The sequence below is a fragment of the Panulirus ornatus genome, chromosome 1, assembly GCF_036320965.1.
Source record: "Panulirus ornatus isolate Po-2019 chromosome 1, ASM3632096v1, whole genome shotgun sequence".
NCBI lineage: Eukaryota > Metazoa > Arthropoda > Malacostraca > Decapoda > Palinuridae > Panulirus > Panulirus ornatus.
Genome location: NC_092224.1, coordinates 80,118,520 through 80,141,426, shown reverse-complemented (window position 1 = coordinate 80,141,426; position 22,907 = coordinate 80,118,520). Strand labels below are relative to the sequence as shown.

Here is a 22,907-nt window from a genome sequence, read left to right as displayed (position 1 = left end):
GGAGGGAACGAGGAGAAGAGGGAGACCAAATTGGAGGTGGAAAGATGGAGTGAAAAAGATTTTGTGTGATCGGGGCCTGAACATGCAGGAGGGTGAAAGGAGGGCAAGGAATAGAGTGAATTGGAGCGATGTGGTATACCGGGGTTGACGTGCTGTCAGTGGATTGAATCAAGGCATGTGAAGGCATTCAAACTCACCTCCCAATTGACTTGACCCTCAACCCTACTGTACCTAATAACCTTGCTCTTATTCACATTTACTCTTAACTTTCTTCTTCCACACACTTTACCAAACTCAGTCACCAGCTTCTGCAGTTTCTCACATGAATCAGCCACCAGCGCTGTATCATCAGCGAACAACAACTGACTCACTTCCCATTATAATTATAATTATCATTAGGGTTATGTATATTTAGTTTATCCCTACATCTGTCTTTAACTCTTTTACTGCTTATTTGTCCGTATGTGTACGTATTAGTCTGTCTTGTGTTGTCCCTTCCTATTGTGTTGAGTATGATTGCCTTTCAGTATATTTTTCAATCTGTTTTTCATCTGGCTGCCTATCTCTGTGTCTGTATTCATTATACAGTACTTGTTATATGTGGCTGATGCGGATATGCAAATCTACTCCAGATACTTTTGCTCACTCATCATCTCCATTTGTAAGCATAAAATCTAAAAAAGTCTTGTGTTTAGATGCAAATAGAAGCAGTCTTCTGCTTTAGTGTCTTTAAACTTAGTCCTTTTTTGTATAACAGGATTTTATATAACAAAATGTCACCTATCCTCCCTGGGGATAGGGGAGAAAGAATACATTCCACGCATTCCTCACGTGTCGTAGAAGGCGACTAAAGGGGACGGGAGCGGGGGGCTGGAAACCCTCCCCTCCTTGTATTTTAACTTTCTTAAAGGAGAAGCAGAAGAAGGAGTCATATGGAGAGTGCTCATCCTCCTCGAAGGCTCAGATTGGGGTGTCTAAATGTGTGTGGATGTAACCAAGATGAGAAAAAAGGACCGGGGTCGATGTGCTGTTAGTGGATTGAACCAGGGCATGTGAAGCATCTGGGGTAAACCATGGAAAGTTCTGTGGGGCCTGGATGTGGAAAGGGAGCTGTGGTTTCGGTGCATTATTACATGACACCTAGAGACTGAGTGTGATCGAATGTGGCCTTTTGTTGTCTTATCCTAGCGCTACCTCGCGCACAAGAGGGGAGAGGGGGTTGTTATTTCATGTGTGGCGGGGTGGCGATAGGAATGAATAAAGGCAGACAGTATGAAGTATGTACATGTCTATGTATATGTCTGTGTGTATATACATGTATACGTTGAGATGTATAGGTATGTATATTTGCGTGTGTGGACGTGTATGTATATACATGTGTATGTGGGTGGGTTGGGCCATTCTTTTGTGTGTTTCCTTGCGTTACCTTGCTAACGCAGGAGACAGCGACAAAGCAAAATAAATAAATGAAATAAATACTGTCACCTATGTTTATGATAAGGTGTGCATGTACATTCATGTATCTATGCCCAGATATATAGGTTTGCATTTACATTATTAAACACTGTGTATGATAGAAATTGTGTTTTTCCCCAGTTGCTTTCTCTAACAATGGATGGTTTGACTGGTGCAGTGCAGGAACGTATGATTGCTGAGTCAAAGACCAAATCTGGACACATGATGCTCAACATGAACCTATTTTCGATTGGCTATTTGGCCATTGGTAAGTAGTGCAGCGTTTATGAGCTGCTTTACTGCTGTTGTTTATTACCAGTCGCTTTGTGGTTGCTTACTGTCATGACATGCATTAAAGCATGCTGCAACTAGATATTTAAGTATCTTTAGATACTGTAGTATCACATGATATACTTGAGGCTCATACAATTATTTATGCTGCAAATGAACATTAATTTCTATATTTTATGTGAAAGTGAACATTAAGTTGTATATTTTATGAGTAGAACTTTTAGGACCATTTGCTGCAGCAGAATTAGGAGGATGATACAACTGGTAGTGTAGCCAGTTCACAATATGTCTTACTCTCCTTTTAAAGAATTCTTTTTAGATTTGTCCCATAGTAAAGAGATATGCTTCTTGATTAAAGTGTAGGTGATCAAAGAAACATGAGTTACATTGTAAGGTCACAAATGGGAAAAAAATAGGAATCATTGCATTTGTAATGAAGAGAGTATTTGATATTTCCATATTGTCTTAAATGGCAAAAATAGGATAATGAATTTGATTTCTATTTAAGTTTGTGAATAAGATGGGAAGTAACTATAATACCCATTTGAATGCTGGAGAAATGGAAACCTGAATGATCTGGGACATGAAGGAGTAAATTGCTCAATGGATAATGGTGTGAAAAGTCAAATACAGCCACCAATCAGGGAGATATATCACCTGTACTTCCAGCCTGGTTACAGGGATGGTTAGTGATCGCTGTACAGTGAGCCAGTGCTTCGATGGTTGTCAATTTGCACTTCTCCGACCCAGGTAGCTGTCTTTTCTTTTTGCTTCACCCACTTATGGATTGCTGACGTTCTGTACCCATATGTAGAATTTCTTTTTATTTCTTATAACACTTACTCACACAACTTGTACTTTGTAACTCTGGATTTTCTTGCTGAGTGCTATGCGCTAGCACTGCCTTTTGGTAGTTGCCTTTTCTTTCTCTCTCGCCCAAACATGGATTGCTCTTATTTTTCACAAACATACAAGTTTCTTGTAGTCTCACATTACACTTCACAACACTTACTTATGCAACTTGTACTTTGTGATTCTAGATTTTCCTGCGGGTAGCACTCGCACTTCATGTACTTTGTAATTCTAGATTTTCCTGTGGTGAGTGCTATGCACTAGTCCTGCCTTTTGGCAAAATGGTAGGAGCAGTAGATAGAAGTTGTATGTAGGAATGGGAGGTATATTACCAGTACTACCTGTCTGGGTATCAGGAGGGTTAGTGACACTTGCTTAGTGAGCCAGTACTTTAATGGTTGTCAAGTTGTATTCCTCTGACCCGGGTAGCTGTCTTTTCTTTCTGCCTCACAAACATGTGAACTATTGGCTTTCTGTCTACAAACATGCAATCTCTCCTTGCCGTATGTAACACGTGACAACACAACTTGCACAGCTCATTCTTTGTAACTAGATTTTCCTGAGGTGAGCAGTATGCACTAGCCCTGCCTTTTGGCAGAATGGGAGCAGTAAATAGAAGCAGTAAGTAGAAAAATTTAGGCTGTAGCATTCAGTAGAACTACTTCTACTTCAGTAGAAACCCAAGTTCTATAGGTCAGGATTGGTAGAAAATAAGAGCAGGGGATATGGATGACTAGCGCAGTTGAGTTAGAATAAGGACAGAATAAAAATAAAGATTTGAAAAGTATATGTAGTGTGAAGAACTGGGAGAAAGATGTATGGATGTGTGGTCATGTACAATGTCTGGCAGTTTATAGTTGGGTTAAGAATATAAATAGCATTACTGTTGTTTCAGGTGGAGTTACTAGGAGGAGAGGTAGAGTACATAAGAGATTATTTACCAGCTAACAAGTATTTATGAGTTTTTTTTTTTAAGGCATGACAACTACATAATATTACAAGAGGTAGGCTGTGGAAAAGATTGTAGTCCTACCCATGAGCACTTGATTAGAGTTTTGCCATAGGTATGACTAGATCATGATGTTCAGGCTGGAGATATTCCATTTGAGGATGCCAGAGGAATTATTTGGAATTAGATGCAAAATGGAAACATTTTGTGTACAGACTTAATGTTAATGTTCTCACTTGATAAATCAACTTGATGTGTACAGAGGAAGAGTAAGAACCATTTTTATGAGTGAGGAAATTCATGTTCAGGCTAGAGATATTCCATTTGAGGGTGCCAGAGGGATGATTTGGGATTAGATGCAAATTGGAAACATTTTGTGTACAGAGTGAATGTTAATGTTCTCACTTGATAAATTAACTTTATGTGCACAGAGGAAGAGTAAGAACCATTTTTATGAGTGTGGAAATTCATGTTTCACTTTAACACACTGGGCATGGTTTGAGGATGCTTATGAGTAATATAAGAGACTATGTACCTAATCCATTCCATGGAATAGAAATAGGGATAATGATGGTAGGTATATAGATAGAAATATTAGGTACAGTAGGGTTGAGGGTCAAGTCAATTGGGAGGTAAGTTTGAATGGAGAAAAACTGGAGGAAGTAAAGTGTTTTAGATATCTGGGAGTGGATCTGGCAGCGAATGGAACCATGGAAGCAGAAGTGCATCATAGGGTGGGGGAGGGGGCGAAAATTCTGGGAGCCTTGAAGAATGTGTGGAAGTCGAGAACATTATCTCTGAAAGCAAAAATGGGTATGTTTGAAGGAATAGTGGTTCCAACAATGTTGTATGGTTGCGAGGCGTGGGCTATGGATAAAGTTGTGCGCAGGAGGATGGATGTGCTGGAAATGAGATGTTTGAGGACAATGTGTGGTGTGAGGTGGTTTGATCGAGTAAGTAACGTAAGGGTAAGAGAGATGTGTGGAAATAAAAAGAGCTTGGTTGAGAGAGCAGAAGAGGGTGTTTTGAAATGGTTTGGGCACATGGAGAGAATGAGTGAGGAAAGATTGACCAAGAGGATATATGTGTCGGAGGTGGAGGGAACGAGGAGAAGTGGGAGACCAAATTGGAGGTGGAAAGATGGAGTGAAAAAGATTTTGTGTGATTGGGGCCTGAACATGCAGGAGGGTGAAAGGAGGGCAAGGAATAGAGTGAATTGGATCGATGTGGTATACCGGGGTTGACGTGCTGTCAGTGGGTTGAATCAGGGCATATGAAGCATCTGGGGTAAACCATGGAAAGCTGTGTAGGTATGTATATTTGCGTGTGTGGACGTATGTATATACATGTGTATGGGGGTGGGTTGGGCCATTTCTTTCGTCTGTTTCCTTGCGCTACCTTGCAAATGCGGGAGACAGCGACAAAGCAAAAAAAAAAAAAAAAAGAAAATATTGGTCTTTGAATATCATGTGTGGTATCAATAGCATTTGATTGTGACAGAACCATTGTTTTGGTAAGTTCTGATGCACTAAAATTAGAGAAGGTTTGTTTAAAAAATCCTGAGTATTCAGTACAAGTTTGATTGGAGTGTAGGAGTGCATTTGAGGAAACGTGAAAGCTTTCAAAAATAATGAATGAAATAGATTATGCAGTGCTTAATTATTTGCAAAAGTTCATATTTTGTCATTTCTTGGAGTAATAAAGTGCACAAGTTATTCATTCATTACCATGTAGATGAAAAACTCTTACCTGTAGTATTTGTACTGAACTGCATTAGGTAACACTGGCAGCAGTGAAACTTGTAGGAGCATTCCAGATGTATTTGCATTTTAACTTTTGACTTCCTAGATCAGCAATTTCATGGCATGTGTTTTGAACATTTAGAGGTAAACTTTTAATTCTTAATGGGGATGCTGATTCATTTGCTACACATATTTCAAATGTACGGAATGACATGTACAGTGTAGACTGATAGATGAATGATTTTGTCATCCTAAATATAATGTGCAGAACATGTGAAGTATCTTCTTTGTACAAAATGGTTTGGTTGATGTAAATAGTTATGATTTTGTAATACTGTATGTCTCTCAACAGCTCTTTTGGTGACTGGTGAGCTCTTCAGTTTTGCAGCTTTTGTTCAACGTTACCCAGATGTAATCACTAAAATGTTGATCTTCAGCATTTGTAGTGCTCTTGGTCAAGTGAGTATTATATTCCTGTTGACGTTTTAGGGTATTGGTAAACGTAAACCTTATGATTGGGATTTTTACCCTCTATTTGAATGTCCAGTGTGAAAATTTTTAATGGGCAGAAGAGGGTGTACAAGTTGAAGATCTTTTATTATTGATGTTTATGTGCATATAAATTGCACTTTATAATGAGTCAGAAATTTTGTTACTTATATGTTTTATCACTTATGATATACAATTTTTTTTTTTTTATCAAAGTTGGTATAACTGAGGTAGTAGGTCTTGATACATATCTGTATTTGATAAAAACCTGTGGAGAGACATTTCTCTTATCTGTTTAAAGGACAGATTGAAAGGAAGTTTCAGTACTTGATTGTGCTCTATGAGCATAATTTGTTTGAAGCTGACAATCCAGCTAATCATTGGCTTGCTCAATAATGCTGTATGAGCATAATTTGTTTGAATCTGACAATCCAGCTAATCATTGGTTTGCCCAATAAAGTAATTAACTCTACTTCATGAGCATTAGCATGCTCAGCAACCAGCAGTAGCTATTTTTTTTCTAAATACTTATGTAATTTATAATTAATTTGTTTGTGGCAGGGGTGTGTGATGTTTCCATGGTTGTTTAATTTGTTTATGGATGGGGTTGTTAGGGAGGTGAATGCAAGAGTTTTGGAAAGAGGGGCAAGTATGAAGTCTGTTGTGGATGAGAGAGCTTGGGAAGTGAGTCAGTTGTTGTTCGCTGATGATACAGCACTGGTGGCTGATTCATTTGAGAAACTGCAGAAGCTGGTGACTGAGTTTGGTAAAGTGTGTGAAAGAAGAAAGTTAAGAGTAAATGTGAATAAGAGCAAGGTTATTAGGTACTGTAGGGTTAAGGGTCAAGTCAATTGGGAGGTAAGTTTGAATGGAGAAAAACTGGAGGAAGTGAAGTGTTTTAGATATCTGGGAGTGGATCTAGCAGCGGATGGAACCATGGAAGCGGAAGTGAATCATAGGGTTGGGGAAGCGTTTGGGGTAAACCATGGAAAGTTGTATAGGGCCTGGATGTGGAAAGGGAGCTGTGGTTTCGGGCATTATTGCATGACAGCTAGAGACTGAGTGTGAACGAATGGGGCCTTTGTTGTCTTTTCCTAGCGCTACCTCGCACACATGAGGGGGGAGGGGGATGGTAATTCCATGTCTGGCGAGGTGGTGATGGGAATGAATAAAGGCAGACAGTGTGAATTGTGTGCATGTGTATATATGTATGTGTCTGTGTGTGTATATATATGTGTACATTGAGATGTATAGGTATGTATATTTGCGTGTGTGGACGTGTATGTATATACATGTGTATGGGGGTGGATTGGGCCATTTCTTTCGTCTGTTTCCTTGCGCTACCTCGCAAACGCGGGAGACAGCGACAAAGCAAAATAAATAAATACAATAAATATATAATTAATTTGTGCATTAACATAAGAACATATGCAGTAAGGACACTTCAAGAGGCCTATTGTCCCATGCTAGGCAGGTCCTGAATGAGAACTTTTTGAAGGGAATTGTATATGAAAAATATATGAATAATGCAATTTACCATAGCATTTCATTGATTATGTGTTGAATGTCTTGAAATGAAGATGGATGGGATTTTATCTTCTTTAGTTGTTTTCTTAGTTATTTTTCTTATATATTTTGTAAGAATTTACAGTTGATTGTGTATTCATGCATAAGGTAACAACCTCCAGATTAGAATTCTGTAGAAAAGACAAACAAAAAATACAACATATTATTTCATTTTATTGATTAAAAGTTTAATGTTTTGAACTTAGGGATGGCGGGAGCTAGGTAAGAATTTCATCTCCCTGTGACAATTTAGTCTCTTTATTCTCCTTGTTCACCCACTTTTGATATATATATATATATATATATATATATATATATATATATATATATATATATATATATATATATATATTTTTTTTTTTTTTTTTTTTTTTATACTTTGTCGCTGTCTCCCGCGTTTGCGAGGTAGCGCAAGGAAACAGACGAAAGAAATGGCCCAACCCACCCATACACATGTACATACACACGTCCACACACGCAAATATACATACCTACACAGCTTTCCATGGTTTACCCCGGACGCTTCACATGCCTTGATTCAATCCACTGACAGCACGTCAACCCCTGTATACCACATCGCTCCAATTCACTCTATTCCTTGCCCTCCTTTCACCCTCCTGCATGTTCAGGCCCCGATCACACAAAATCCTTTTCACTCCATCTTTCCACCTCCAATTTGGTCTCCCTCTTCTCCTCGTTCCCTCCACCTCCGACACATATATCCTCTTGGTCAATCTTTCCTCACTCATTCTCTCCATGTGCCCAAACCATTTCAAAACACCCTCTTCTGCTCTCTCAACCACGCTCTTTTTATTTCCACACATCTCTCTTACCCTTACGTTACTTACTCGATCAAACCACCTCACACCACACATTGTCCTCAAACATCTCATTTCCAGCACATCCATCCTCCTGCGCACAACTCTATCCATAGCCCATGCCTCGCAACCATACAACATTGTTGGAACTACTATTCCTTCAAACATACCCATTTTTGCTTTCCGGGATAATGTTCTCGACTTCCACACATTTTTCAAGGCTCCCAAAATTTTCGCCCCCTCCCCCACCCTATGATCCACTTCCGCTTCCATGGTTCCATCCGCTGACAGATCCACTCCCAGATATCTAAAACACTTCACTTCCTCCAGTTTTTCTCCATTCAAACTCACCTCCCAATTGACTTGACCCTCAACCCTACTGTACCTAATAACCTTGCTCTTATTCACATTTACTCTTAACTTTCTTCTTCCACACACTTTACCAAACTCAGTCACCAGCTTCTGCAGTTTCTCACATGAATCCGCCACCAGCGCTGTATCATCAGCGAACAACTGACTCACTTCCCAAGCTCTCTCATCCCCAACAGACTTCATACTTGCCCCTCTTTCCAAGACTCTTGCATTTACCTCCCTAACAACCCCATCCATAAACAAATTAAACAACCATGGAGACATCACACACCCCTGCCGCAAACCTACATTCACTGAGAACCAATCACTTTCCTCTCTTCCTACATGTACACACGCCTTACATCCTCGATATTTTTTTTTTTTTTTTTTTTTTGCTTTGTCGCTGTCTCCCGCGTTTGCAAGGTAGCGCAAGGAAACAGACGAAAGAAATGGCCCAACCCACCCCCATACACATGCCTTGATTCAATCCACTGACTGCACGTCAACCCCGGTATACCACATCGCTCCAATTCACTTTATTCTTTGCCCTCCTTTCACCCTCCTGCATGTTCAGGCCCTGATCACACAAAATCTTTTTCACTCCATCTTTCCACCTCCAGTTTGGTCTCCCTCTTCTCCTCGTTCCCTCCACCTCCGACACATATATCCTCTTGGTCAATCTTTCCTCACTCATTCTCTCCATGTGACCAAACCATTTCAAAACACCCTCTTCTGCTCTCTCAACCACGCTCTTTTTATTTCCACACATCTCTCTTACCCTTACGTTACTTACTCGATCAAACCACCTCACACCACACATTGTCCTCAAACATCTCATTTCCAGCATCAGATAGGGGAAGAGCAGTGTGGTTTCAGAAGTGGTAGAGGATGTGTGGATCAGGTGTTTGCTTTGAAGAATGTATGTGAGAAATACTTAGAAAAGCAAATGGATTTGTATGTAGCATTTATGGATCTGGAGAAGGCATATGATAGAGTTGATAGAGATGCTCTGTGGAAGGTATTAAGAATATATGGTGTGGGAGGCAAGTTGTTAGAAGCAGTGAAAAGTTTTTATCGAGGATGTAAGGCATGTGTATGTGTAGGAAGAGAGGAAAGTGATTGGTTCTCAGTGAATGTAGGTTTGCGGCAGGGGTGGGTGATGTCTCCATGGTTGTTTAATTTGTTTATGGATGGGGTTGTTAGGGAGGTGAATGCAAGAGTTTTGGAAAGAGGGGCAAGTATGAAGTCTGTTGGGGATGAGAGAGCTTGGGAAGTGAGTCAGTTGTTGTTCGCTGATGATACAGCGCTGGTGGCTGATTCATGTGAGAAACTGCAGAAGCTGGTGACTGAGTTTGGTAAAGTGTGTGAAAGAAGAAAGTTAAGAGTAAATGTGAATAAGAGCAAGGTTATTAGGTACAGTAGGGTTGAGGGTCAATACAATTGGGAGGTGAGTTTGAATGGAGAAAAACTGGAGGAAGTGAAGTGTTTTAGATATCTGGGAGTGGATCTGGCAGCGGATGGAACCATGGAAGCGGAAGTGGATCATAGGGTGGGGGAGGGGGCGAAAATTCTGGGAGCCTTGAAGAATGTGTGGAAGTCGAGAACATTATCTCGGAAAGCAAAAATGGGTATGTTTGAAGGAATAGTGGTTCCAGCAATGTTGTATGGTTGCGAGGCGTGGGCTATGGATAGAGTGGTGCGTAGGAGGATGGATGTGCTGGAAATGAGATGTTTGAGGACAATGTGTGGTGTGAGGTGGTTTGATCGAGTAAGTAACGTCAGGGTAAGAGAGATATGTGGAAATAAAAAGAGCGTGGTTGAGAGAGCAGAAGAGGGTGTTTTGAAATGGTTTGGGCACATGGAGAGAATGAGTGAGGAAAGATTGACCAAGAGGATATATGTGTCGGAGGTGGAGGGAACGAGGAGAAGAGGGAGACCAAATTGGAGGTGGAAAGATGGAGTGAAAAGGATTTTGTGTGATCGGGGCCTGAACATGCAGGAGGGTGAAAGGAGGGCAAGGAATAGAGTGAATTGGAGCGATGTGGTATACAGGGGTTGACGTGCTGTCAGTGGATTGAATCAAGGCATGTGAAGCGTCTGGGGTAAACCATGGAAAGCTGTGTAGGTATGTATATTTGCGTGTGTGGACGTGTGTATGTACATGTGTATGGGGGGGTTGGGCCATTTCTTTCGTCTGTTTCCTTGCGCTACCTCGCAAACGCGGGAGACAGCGACAAAGTATAAAAAAAAAAAAAAAAAAAGAAATATATATATATATATATATATATATATATATATATATATATATATATATATATATATATATATATATGCACGATGCACGAGACCGGGTTATAGTGATGGGTGATTTGAATGCAAAGGTGAGTAATGTGGCAGTTGAGGGAATAATTGGTATGCATGGGGTGTTCAGTGTTGTAAATGGAAATGGTGAAGAGCTTGTAGATTTATGTGCTGAAAAAGGACTGATGATTGGGAATACCTGGTTTAAAAAGCGAGATATACATAAGTATACTTATGTAAGTAGGAGAGATGGCCAGAGAGCGTTATTGGATTACGTGTTAATTGACAGGCGTGCGAAAGAGAGACTTTTGGATGTTAATGTGCTGAGAGGTGCAACTGGAGGGATGTCTGATCATTATCTTGTGGAGGCTAAGGTGAAGATTAGTATGGGTTTTCAGAAAAGAGGAGTGAATGTTGGGGTGAAGAAGGTGGTGAGAGTAAGTGAGCTTGGGAAGGAGACCTGTGTGGGGAAGTACCAGGAGAGACTGTGTACAGAATGGAAAAAGGTGAGAACAATGGAAGTAAGGGGAGTGGGGGAGGAATGGGATGTATTTAGGGAATCAGTGATGGATTGCGCAAAAGATGCTTGTGGCATGAGAAGAGTGGGAGGTGGGCTGTTTAGAAAGGGTAGTGAGTGGTGGGATGAAGAAGTAAGAGTATTAGTGAAAGAGAAGAGAGAGGCATTTGGACGATTTTTGCAGGGAAAAAATGCAATTGAGTGGGAGAAGTATAAAAGAAAGAGACAGGAGGTCAAGAGAAAGGTGCAAGAGGTGAAAAAAAGGGCAAATGAGAGTTGGGGTGAGAGACTATCAGTAAATTTTAGGGAGAATAAAAAGATGTTCTGGAAGGAGGTAAATAGGGTGCGTAAGACAAGGGAGCAAATGGGAACTTCAGTGAAGGGCGTAAATGGGGAGGTGATAACAAGTAGTGGTGATGTGAGAAGGAGATGGAATGAGTATTTTGAAGGTTTGTTGAATGTGTCTGATGACAGAGTGGCAGATACAGGGTGTTTTGGTCGAGGTGGTGTGCAAAGTGAGAGGGTTAGGGAAAATGATTTGGTAAACAGAGAAGAGGTAGTAAAAGCTTTGCGGAAGATGAAAGCCGGCAAGGCAGCAGGTTTGGATGGTATTGCAGTGGAATTTATTAAAAAAGGGGGTGACTGTATTGTTGACTGGTTGGTAAGGTTATTTAATGTATGTATGACTCATGGTGAGGTGCCTGAGGATTGGCGGAATGCGTGCATAGTGCCATTGTACAAAGGCAAAGGGGATAAGAGTGAGTGCTCAAATTACAGAGGTATAAGTTTGTTGAGTATTCCTGGTAAATTATATGGGAGGGTATTGATTGAGAGGGTGAAGGCATGTACAGAGCATCAGATTGGGGAAGAGCAGTGCGGTTTCAGAAGTGGTAGAGGATGTGTGGATCAGGTGTTTGCTTTGAAGAATGTATGTGAGAAATACTTAGAAAAGCAAATGGATTTGTATGTAGCATTTATGGATCTGGAGAAGGCATATGATAGAGTTGATAGAGATGCTCTGTGGAAGGTATTAAGAATATATGGTGTGGGAGGCAAGTTGTTAGAAGCAGTGAAAAGTTTTTATCGAGGATGTAAGGCATGTGTACGTGTAGGAAGAGAGGAAAGTGATTGGTTCTCAGTGAATGTAGGTTTGTGGCAGGGGTGTGTGATGTCTCCATGGTTGTTTAATTTGTTTATGGATGGGGTTGTTAGGGAGGTAAATGCAAGAGTCCTGGAAAGAGGGGCAAGTATGAAGTCTGTTGGGGATGAGAGAGCTTGGGAAGTGAGTCAGTTGTTGTTCGCTGATGATACAGCGCTGGTGGCTGATTCATGTGAGAAACTGCAGAAGCTGGTGACTGAGTTTGGTAAAGTGTGTGGAAGAAGAAAGTTAAGAGTAAATGTGAATAAGAGCAAGGTTATTAGGTACAGTAGGGTTGAGGGTCAAGTCAATTGGGAGGTGAGTTTGAATGGAGAAAAACTGGAGGAAGTGAAGTGTTTTAGATATCTGGGAGTGGATCTGTCAGCGGATGGAACCATGGAAGCGGAAGTGGATCATAGGGTGGGGGAGGGGGCGAAAATTTTGGGAGCCTTGAAAAATGTGTGGAAGTCGAGAACATTATCTCGGAAAGCAAAAATGGGTATGTTTGAAGGAATAGTGGTTCCAACAATATTGTATGGTTGCGAGGCGTGGGCTATGGATAGAGTTGTGCGCAGGAGGATGGATGTGCTGGAAATGAGATGTTTGAGGACAATGTGTGGTGTGAGGTGGTTTGATCGAGTAAGTAACGTAAGGGTAAGAGAGAAATGTGGAAATAAAAAGAGCGTGGTTGAGAGAGCAGAAGAGGGTGTTTTGAAATGGTTTGGGCACATGGAGAGAATGAGTGAGGAAAGATTGACCAAGAGGATATATGTGTCGGAGGTGGAGGGAACGAGGAGAAGAGGGAGACCAAATTGGAGGTGGAAAGATGGAGTGAAAAAGATTTTGTGTGATCGGGGCCTGAACATGCAGGAGGGTGAAAGGAGGGCAAGGAATAGAGTGAATTGGAGCGATGTGGTATACAGGGGTTGACGTGCTGTCAGTGGAGTGAATCAAGGCATGTGAAGCGTCTGGGGTAAACCATGGAAAGCTGTGTAGGTATGTATATTTGCGTGTGTGGACGTGTGTATGTACATGTGTATGGGGGGGGGGCCATTTCTTTCGTCTGTTTCCTTGCGCTACCTCGCAAACGCGGGAGACAGCGACAAAGCATAAAAAAAAAAAAAAAAAAAAAAATATATATATATATATATATATATATATATATATATATATATATATATATATATGTTTGAAGGAATAGTGGTTCCAACAATGTTGTATGGTTGCGAGGCGTGGACTATGGATAGAGTTTGGATGGTATTGCAGGGGAATTTATTAAAAAAGGGGGTGACTGTATTGTTGACTGGTTGGTAAGGTTATTTGATGTATGTATGACTCATGGTGAGGTGCCTGAGGATTGGCGGAATGCGTGCATAGTGCCATTTTACAAAGGCAAAGGGGATAAGAGTGAGTGCTCAAATTACAGAGGTATAAGTTTGTTGAGTATTCCTGGCAAATTATATGGGAGGGTATTGATTGAGAGGGTGAAGGCATGTACAGAGCATCAGATTGGGGAAGAGCAGTGTGGTTTCAGAAGTGGTAGAGGATGTGTGGATCAGGTGTTTGCTTTGAAGAATGTATGTGAGAAATACTTAGAAAAGCAAATGGATTTGTATGTAGCATTTATGGATCTGGAGAAGGCATATGATAGAGTTGATAGAGATGCTCTGTGGAAGGTATTAAGAATATATGGTGTGGGAGGCAAGTTGTTAGAAGCAGTGAAAAGTTTTTATCGAGGATGTAAGGCATGTGTACGTGTAGGAAGAGAGGAAAGTGATTGGTTCTCAGTGAATGTAGGTTTGTGGCAGGGGTGTGTGATGTCTCCATGGTTGTTTAATTTGTTTATGGATGGGGTTGTTAGGGAGGTGAATGCAAGAGTTTTGGAAAGAGGGGCAAGTATGAAGTCTGTTGGGGATGAGAGAGCTTGGGAAGTGAGTCAGTTGTTGTTCGCTGATGATACAGCGCTGGTGGCTGATTCATGTGAGAAACTACAGAAGCTGGTGACTGAGTTTGGTAAAGTGTGTGAAAGAAGAAAGTTAAGAGTAAATGTGAATAAGAGCAAGGTTATTAGGTACAGTAGGGTTGAGGGTCAAGTCAATTGGGAGGTGAGTTTGAATGGAGAAAAACTGGAGGAAGTGAAGTGTTTTAGATATCTGGGAGTGGATCTGGCAGCGGATGGAACCATGGAAGTGGAAGTGGATCATAGGGTGGGGGAGGGGGCGAAAATTCTGGGAGCCTTGAAGAATGTGTGGAAGTCGAGAACTTTATCTCGGAAAGCAAAAATGGGTATGTTTGAAGGAATAGTGGTTCCAACAATGTTGTATGGTTGCGAGGCGTGGACTATGGATAGAATTGTGCGCAGGAGGATGGATGTGCTGGAAATGAGATGTTTGAGGACAATGTGTGGTGTGAGGTGGTTTGATCGAGTAAGTAACGTAAGGGTAAGAGAGATGTGTGGAAATAAAAAGAGGGTGGTTGAGAGAGCAGAAGAGGGTGTTTTGAAATGGTTTGGTCACATGGAGAGAATGAGTGAGGAAAGATTGACCAAGAGGATATATGTGTCGGAGGTGGAGGGAACGAGGAGAAGAGGGAGACCAAATTGGAGGTGGAAAGATGGAGTGAAAAAGATTTTGTGTGATCGGGGCCTGAACATGCAGGAGGGTGAAAGGAGGGCAAGGAATAGAGTGAATTGGAGCGATGTGGTATACCGGGGTTGACGTGCTGTCAGTGGATTGAATCAAGGCATGTGAAGCGTCTGGGGTAAACCATGGAAAGCTGTGTAGGTATGTATATTTGCGTGTGTGGACGTATGTATATACATGTGTATGGGGGTGGGTTGGGCCATTTCTTTCGTCTGTTTCCTTGCGCTACCTCGTAAACGCGGGAGACAGCGACAAAGCAAAAAAAAAAAAAAAAAAAATATATATATATATATATATATTCTTCTTTCTTTTAAACTATTCGCCATTTCCCGCATTAGCGAGGTAGCGTTAGGAACAGAGGACTGGGCCTTTTTTGGAATATCCTCACGTGGCCCCCTCTGTTCCTTCTTTTGGGGAAAAAAAAAAAAATGGCCCAACCCACCCCTACACACATGCACACACACACACGTCCTAACACGCAAACATACACACCCACACATCCCAACGTACACACATATATACACACACAGACACACACATATACACACATGCACACAATTCACACTGTCTGCCCCTACTCACCTCCATCACCGCCCCGCCACACACAGAATAACATCCCCTCCCCCCTCATGTGTGCGAGGCAGCGCCAGGAAAAGACAACAAAGGCCCCATTCGCTCACACTCAGTCTCCAGCTGTCATGCAATAATGCCTGAAACCACAGCTCCCTTTCGACATCCAGGCCCCACAGAACTTTCCATGGTTTACCCCAGACACTTCACATGCCCTGATTCAATCCATTGACAGCACGTCGACTCCGGTATACCACATCGATCCAATTCACTCTATTCCTTGCCCGCCTTTCACCCTCCTGCATGTTCAGGCCCCGATTCCTCAAAATCTTTTTCACTCCATCTTTCCACCTCCAATTTGGTCTCCCACTTCTCCTCGTTCCCTCCACTTCCGACATATATATCCTCTTGGTCAATCTTTCCTCACTCATTCTCTCCATGTGTCCAAACACCCACGCTCTTTTTGTTTCCACACATCTCTCTTACCCTTACATTACTTACTCGATCAAACCACCTCACACCACAGATTGTCCTCAAACATCTCATTTCCAGCACATCCACCCTCCTGCGCACAACTCTATCCATAGCCCACGCCTTGCAACCATACAACATTGTTGGAACCACTATTCCTTCAAACATAGCCATCTTTCTTTCATACCATTCGCCATTTCCCGCGATAGCGAGGTAGCGTTAAGAACAGAGGACTGGGCCTTTGAGGGAATACCCTCACCTGGCCCCCTTCTCTGTTCCTTCTTTTGGAGAAAAAAAAACAAAAAATGAGAGGGGAGGATTTCCAGCCCCCCGCTCCCTTCCCTTTTAGTCGCCTTCTATGACACGCAGGGAATACGTGGGAAGTATTCTTTCTCCCCTATCCCCAGGGATATTCCCTCAGAGGCCCAGTCCTCTGTTCTTAACGCTACCTTGCTAACGTGGGAAATGGTGAATAGTTTGAGAGAAAGAAAGAAATTGTCAAACTTTCTTTGCTCATTCTCTCCTCATGTCCAAACATTTGAGCACACTCTATTTCTACGCATCTCTCTTACCCTTTCATTGCTTACTTGGTCAAACCGCCTCGCACCACCTGTTGTCCTCCGGCATTTCATTTTCATCACAACCTCCCTCCTTTACACAACCTTATCTGTAGCCCATGCCTATGCAGTGATCATTGAATGTAACTTCTATCTTAATTTGGACCTCAGAATGTGGGAGCAGAAACTGATTTGGATTCTTTAGTGCTAAAAAGCAATTTCTACATATTTTGCCTTCAGATTTTCACTTGTTTCCCCTGTGCTCCATTCCAGAACCATTATTCATCCTTGAGATAACATAAATGTAAACATATTCTCCACTGTATCCTGGAAACCCACATAATCAGTATTACAAAATGTGGTTCCCCAATGCTGGGGATGTTTTACAGTTGCCATGTAATTATTTCTCTTGTAAGCATCTAATTCATATCTACGGGTATCATCTTTGCCTCAGAAAGGATTACTGCTCACGATTATGGGTGGCTCTTCCTTCATTTCTTTATTTGCTAGATTGGAATCAAAGGTCTTCAGTCTTGTTAATTCTCCAGTCATCACCTCTCGTCAGCCCTTCCTCTCTGTCTGTGGTGATTTTGCTACCCTTTCCCTATTCTGCATGTTTTATTTTGGCTATTGCTGTTAGGGGCTGTCTAACCATTTTCCTGCCATGAAGACTTTGATCCATGAATCGTACATGATTGCTACTTTCCTTAGTTTCTGTTAGAACTGAAGAGTCAGGTTAGCAAACATCTGAGGAACTCTAGTTTTGCCTTTATTTTTCTTTCTTTTTTCCTTTTTCTTGAGATAATCATGATCAGGACATGTTTTACCTATGCCATGTTGTAGGGGGTAACTGAGGTGCAGATGTCATTGGTTAGTAAATAACTTAGAATAGCAGCACACTTCATGTCACCTCAACCTTTGCATCGGGATGTCCTCGGCCTGAGTTACTCTTATAGTAGTTAAGTACCTGTGCCTGATCATCTGCCAGCTGTATAAATTTAGTTGGTTGAAGGAGATGCATCCTCACAGATGTGTCTCATTTGGCAGAGATAAATTTTTTCATTTCTCACTAAGTGCTGCCTCAGATGCTCACTGGGACTCTGCATTTGGTAAGGAAATAGTTTTTCATCCTTCAAAATCTTCATTTCTCACCAGTGTTAATTCTTTCTTATCTCTAAAATCTTTTGCCACCTTGCTTAGTTTAGCCCTATTATTCTCTATAATACACTTTTTGTCTTTTCTTTTTCTGTCATGACACTAGACAATACAGTATATATAAAAGAAAGAAAGTTTATAAATTTTATGGAATATATTAGGAAGATGTAAACAATTCCTACCATTAATGCGTGTTGATTTAGTGAGGTACCAATTAATAGTCTTGAATTTTGTTTTGCAGTTCTTTATATTCTTGATGGTGAGTGACTTTGGCCCACTCCCATGCTCGGTTGTGACTACTACGCGCAAGTTCTTCACTGTGTTGGGATCAGTTATTCTCTTTGGTAACAAGCTCTCTCCTCGACAGTGGGCTGGTACTGCATTTGTATTTTCAGGTAAATTATTTTCTTTATGGTATAATTCACTGTCATTATGTTCTTTTATATTCTGTTTTTATTGTGAATTTGGTCTCGCCAATAATGATTTTGTTTTAACTAAAGATATAAGCGTTACATTTCACATATTTGTTGTGGACTGTATATAGGTGAAGTAGATGAAAGGGGTGTTACTAGGCTCCGTCTTTATGAGGTTATACCTTAAGTGAAAAGTCATCTTTTGCAGTAGTAGTACAGTTTCCCTAAAAGAACTTCTCACTCTAAAGGAGTCCTCATGTACCTGATAAGTACTAGAAACAGTGCATCTTTAGGCTGCAGGAGCCTTTGGAAGGAGGTCCTTTGTAACTTCAGGAGACTCTCTTAGAAAGAGGTTTTGCAGAAATCACTGATACATAAAGTGATGTTATATATTTTTTCATACTTGATTGCTATTTCCCAGTTAGCGAGTTAGTGCCAGGAACAGATGAAGAAAGGCCACGTCTGCTCACGTCCATTCTCTAGCTTTCATGTGTAATGCGCTGAAACCACTATTCCCTATCGACAACCAATCTCCAGAGACCTTTCTATGGTTTACCCTGGATGCTTCATGTGCCCTGGTTTAGTCCATTAACATCCTAATGCTCTTGCTTAATGTTCCTTCCTACTACTTCTACCAGATGTTTCTATCTATTGCTCCTGTCTAAATATTCTTACCTACTACTTCTATCCATTGCTCCTACCATTATGCCAAAAGGCACTGCTATTGCATAGGGCCCATCACAGGAAAATCTAGAGTTATGAAGAATGAGTTGTGCGAGTTAAGTGTTGTCACATTTTATGTGTGACAAGGTGAGATTGTATGTTTGTGAACAGAATGTTTGTAGTCCGTATGTGGTTGATGCAGAAAGAAAAGACAGCTACCTGGATCAGAGGAGTGCACTTTGGCAACCACTGAAGTGCTGGCTAACTACGCAGCTATCACTATCCCTGCCAATACCCAGGTGGGTAGCATTGGTAATATACCCTTGGTCGGTGGTTACTTACCAACAACCACTCTTATGTCCAAAGCAAAGATGTGAAAGTGTGACTAATTTTTGTCTGGGAAGCATGGTTTTTGATGAGTGTCTGGTGGGGTGGTGTTTAAGACCAAGCTGGGAGAGCGGTTGTTTAGTGCTTGTAGGGCCACTTCAGTGTGGGTGTGTTTGTCAGTATGCTGGGTGTGGGGCAATCTGTGACAAGAGGTTGCTGAAGTGTGAGGGAGAGGTAGGCCGTTTATTTCTGCTTAGGGGTTGGTGGTTAGTTATGGAATGATTTAGATGGAGAAGGGTTTAGTGCTGTTGCATAGAATTGAGTGTCAAGGATGTTGAGGTGGGATTGTATTAGGAACATCTTTGTTTCATTGTGTTTATGTAGAGTATTTTTGGTTGCTAAGCAGCCAATGATTGTTAGGAGTGCTCTATTTCATGTGGTCTGCAGCTTTGCTTTATTGCTTTTGAGAGGATGAAAGACCTGGCAAATGAGGCATAATTAAGAATGGAGCAGATGAGTGGCTTGTGAAAGATGCTAGAGGATTCATTTTTTGTCCAAATCTTGTACCAGTTAGTGCTCTGAGGGCATTCAGATTGTATGTAGCTTTTGTGTTGGTGTTATTGGTTTGGGATGTGAATGTCATGCATGTGAGTCATGTTCAGTGGGACTGATTGTCCATTCAAGGTGACTGGAGGGTGTGAGTTGGACTCATGTTGAAATAGTGATTGAAGACTTACGTGGAGATGCAGATATTGTGGTTGAACCAATGTTCCATTTTTTTAATGTAATGCTGTATGTTTTTTGTTGCTACTGTGGTGGCAGAATGTTATTATGTGATTCTTAGTCATCTTCATATTATGGTTTGCTGGAAGTAGTTGGAGGTTGTGTAAGAAGAGATTGAAGAGGGTTGGAGAAGGAACCTTTCCTTGGGGAATTCCATTGTAGAGTAAGGGTTCTAGTGAAGTGATTGTAGTTGACAGGCATGGTGGCTATCTTTGAAATTGGCTTACCATTTTTTGTCATTTTTTTAGAGTGTGGGGTCAAATATCTTTTGTGTGGGGATGTGTCAGGTGATAGTGTCATCTGCTTTGTTGTGTTTATTACCAGTAACATTGTGTGGGACAGGGCCTGAGGATATCTAAGAGATGTTGTGTAAGGTCAGTTTGAAGAGTGAAAATGGAGTGATCAGGTCTGAAGCCATGTTTTGTAGGTGAAAGTGGGAAATTTTGCTTCAGTCTGTTGTGAATCAATTTTTCGCCGAGTTTGGATACTGAAGACAGAAGTGATATAGGGCAGAAGGAGAAGGGGGAGTTGCGTGGCTTGGAGGGCTTTAGGACTGGAATTATATAAGTAAGTTTCCAGGTGTTAGGGATTTTGATGTGTAGCCAGAAATTTTTGAAGACATCTGGAAGTGCACTGATTACAACAGGGGCCAAAGTGTTTTATGTGATAATTTGATAGGTTGTTAGGGCTTGTTGCAGGAGAGTTCTTTGAGACTTTGATTGCACTGTTTGTATCAGTGAGAGAGAAAGGTGGATGGGCAGTTGTTTCTGAGTGGATTTTGTGTAGGTTTTTCATGATTCTCATTTTCAGATACTCATTTAGTGGAGCAAACTGAATTAGTTTGGGGATGGCTATTATGTTTATAGACTTACTGCGTTTCACATGTACATATGTGGAACTTTTCATCCTTTGCATTTTTTTCTGACTGTACATGTTTTCTGCTTAAGTGAATACTAAACATGCAATTTCAGACTCAAAAATAAAGATTTTTGTCTTACAGGGCTCACCTTAGATGCTGCTTATGGAAAATCACCAAAGAAAGAAGTTGTGGAATCAAAGGAAAGTAAAGAGTGAGGAAAAGAAAAGGATGACACTTTTACTGTATATCCATGCGAGATATGAGAGGAGAACTTAGTAACAGCATAGGCACTCTATGTTGTCATTTTTTAAAGAAGAGAAAAGTAAAGGAATACTAGCTTGTGCAAGGAAAAATTCTAAAGACAGCAAAGTGCTGTACTTTTTTCTTGTTTGTAGATCAGAGAAGAATGCCCGGATGTCATTAAAACAGGCATATAAAGTTTGTATTCAGTGAAACAAATATTCCTGTTTTTTTAAAGAGAAAAGATCATAAAATGTATGATCAGTGTGTATTTTCTGTCATACCTCATTATGTGAGAGTATTTTGGAATGTTCCAACATTTCCTTATCCTCCCCTACATATACGTAGGCTTTCGTGAATACACAAGTTGTTTTTTTACACCATGTCTGCTATCGATAGCAGCAGTATAGTGTACGACAGTTGTATTTTCAACTTGAAACTTTATAATGTATTTTTTTGCCGGTTTCTATTCTGTATGATAATGAAATAAATATATAAGTAACGAGTTATTTTAACTTCTTTAAAATAGTGCTTGTATGACTAGTTGTCATGAGGGATATACTGTAAATGTTATTGACAGTTAATCAACAAAGTCTTCAGCCATATGTATTAAACACTGTAAATAAAGAAAAGTGATGAGGAGTTTGCTAAAATGTTTAGTTTTTCGTGGCAGAAATCAGCATATCATCAAGATTACAGGGCTTTATTTAACTTATAATGATACTGATTTTATTTATTAGTGAAAAATGAAGACAGGTATAAACCTGGTTTGAAGCATTATGATTTAGAATACTTATAAGACAAAAGGAAATTTTTTTGATGATTACATGGTGTATACAGTGCCAATTTGCAAAAGAATTAATTCTCTCCATATCCATTGTGCCCTTACTCTGCTTTTAAAGTGGAGTTGCATTCATGATTTCCTAAAGTGAGGACTACAGATAACCTTGGCATACTTATCCAATCTTCTTCCCTCAGGCACATGTATTCTTTTGAGTTGTAACTTTACAGCTGTTTCCGTCTGCTTCACACAAAACTACTCAAATTGTTTTACATGTATTGTTTTTCTATCCCTTGATCATTAAATGAACCATTCTCGTATATTTATTTACCCTTCACCAAGGAAATCCGTATCTCCCATAGATTTATTCCTTGCTTCATATATACATATATTCTGGCAGATTTTGAAAAATTCCTGTGTTTGTGTCTTTATTTGCTTTGCTGTACATGTACTGCAGGGTGGATGATTTATAATTATCATTGCTAACCATTGCATTTAGAATTCATCCCTGTGGGTTCATTCACACTAAGCACCTGCTAAAGATTGCATTTAAAATTCATCCCTGTTGGTTCATTCACACTAACCACCTGTCTTGGGTGCTCAGCCATGTAGAGGGAATAAAAATCAAAGATTAGGTAGCTGTTATTTTTGTATGCCTCCCTCTGTAAGAGAGAAGCATATCTTTGATATGAGTTGGTGGGTGTTATCGGAGTAATGACAGTCGCACAGAGAACCAGCGCTCCATTGGCTTTAACATTTTCATGCTTTGGAACACTGGTGTCATTCTTTCTCTGTCTGATAACACATGGTTTGCTGGAACTCAAGTCCATAAACACAAACTCCTTTATATCATTTGCTTAATTCTAGACAACTGTAACCTGCATGAATTTTTATCCTAAATCAAGTTTCCTTTATCTCTGCGGTAGGAGAGTAAGAAAATTACCCACATAAATCCTGCATGCCATAAGAGGCATCTA

The 22,907-nt window shown here is 40.6% G+C and overlaps 1 protein-coding gene across 1 annotated transcript in view; it reads left to right on the top strand.

The window, feature by feature from the left end:
- meigo (Solute carrier family 35 member B1 homolog meigo) overlaps nt 1-21,649 on the top strand; it is a 66,436-nt gene extending 44,787 nt beyond the window's left edge. Inside the window, exons 6-9 of the mRNA XM_071664464.1 lie at nt 1,597-1,723; nt 5,642-5,748; nt 18,106-18,259; nt 21,051-21,649. Coding sequence (XP_071520565.1) covers nt 1,597-1,723; nt 5,642-5,748; nt 18,106-18,259; nt 21,051-21,124 — 462 coding nt within the window. The 3' untranslated portion in view covers nt 21,125-21,649. The remainder of the gene's footprint in view (nt 1-1,596; nt 1,724-5,641; nt 5,749-18,105; nt 18,260-21,050) is intronic.
- The last annotated feature ends 1,258 nt before the right edge of the window (nt 21,650-22,907 follow it).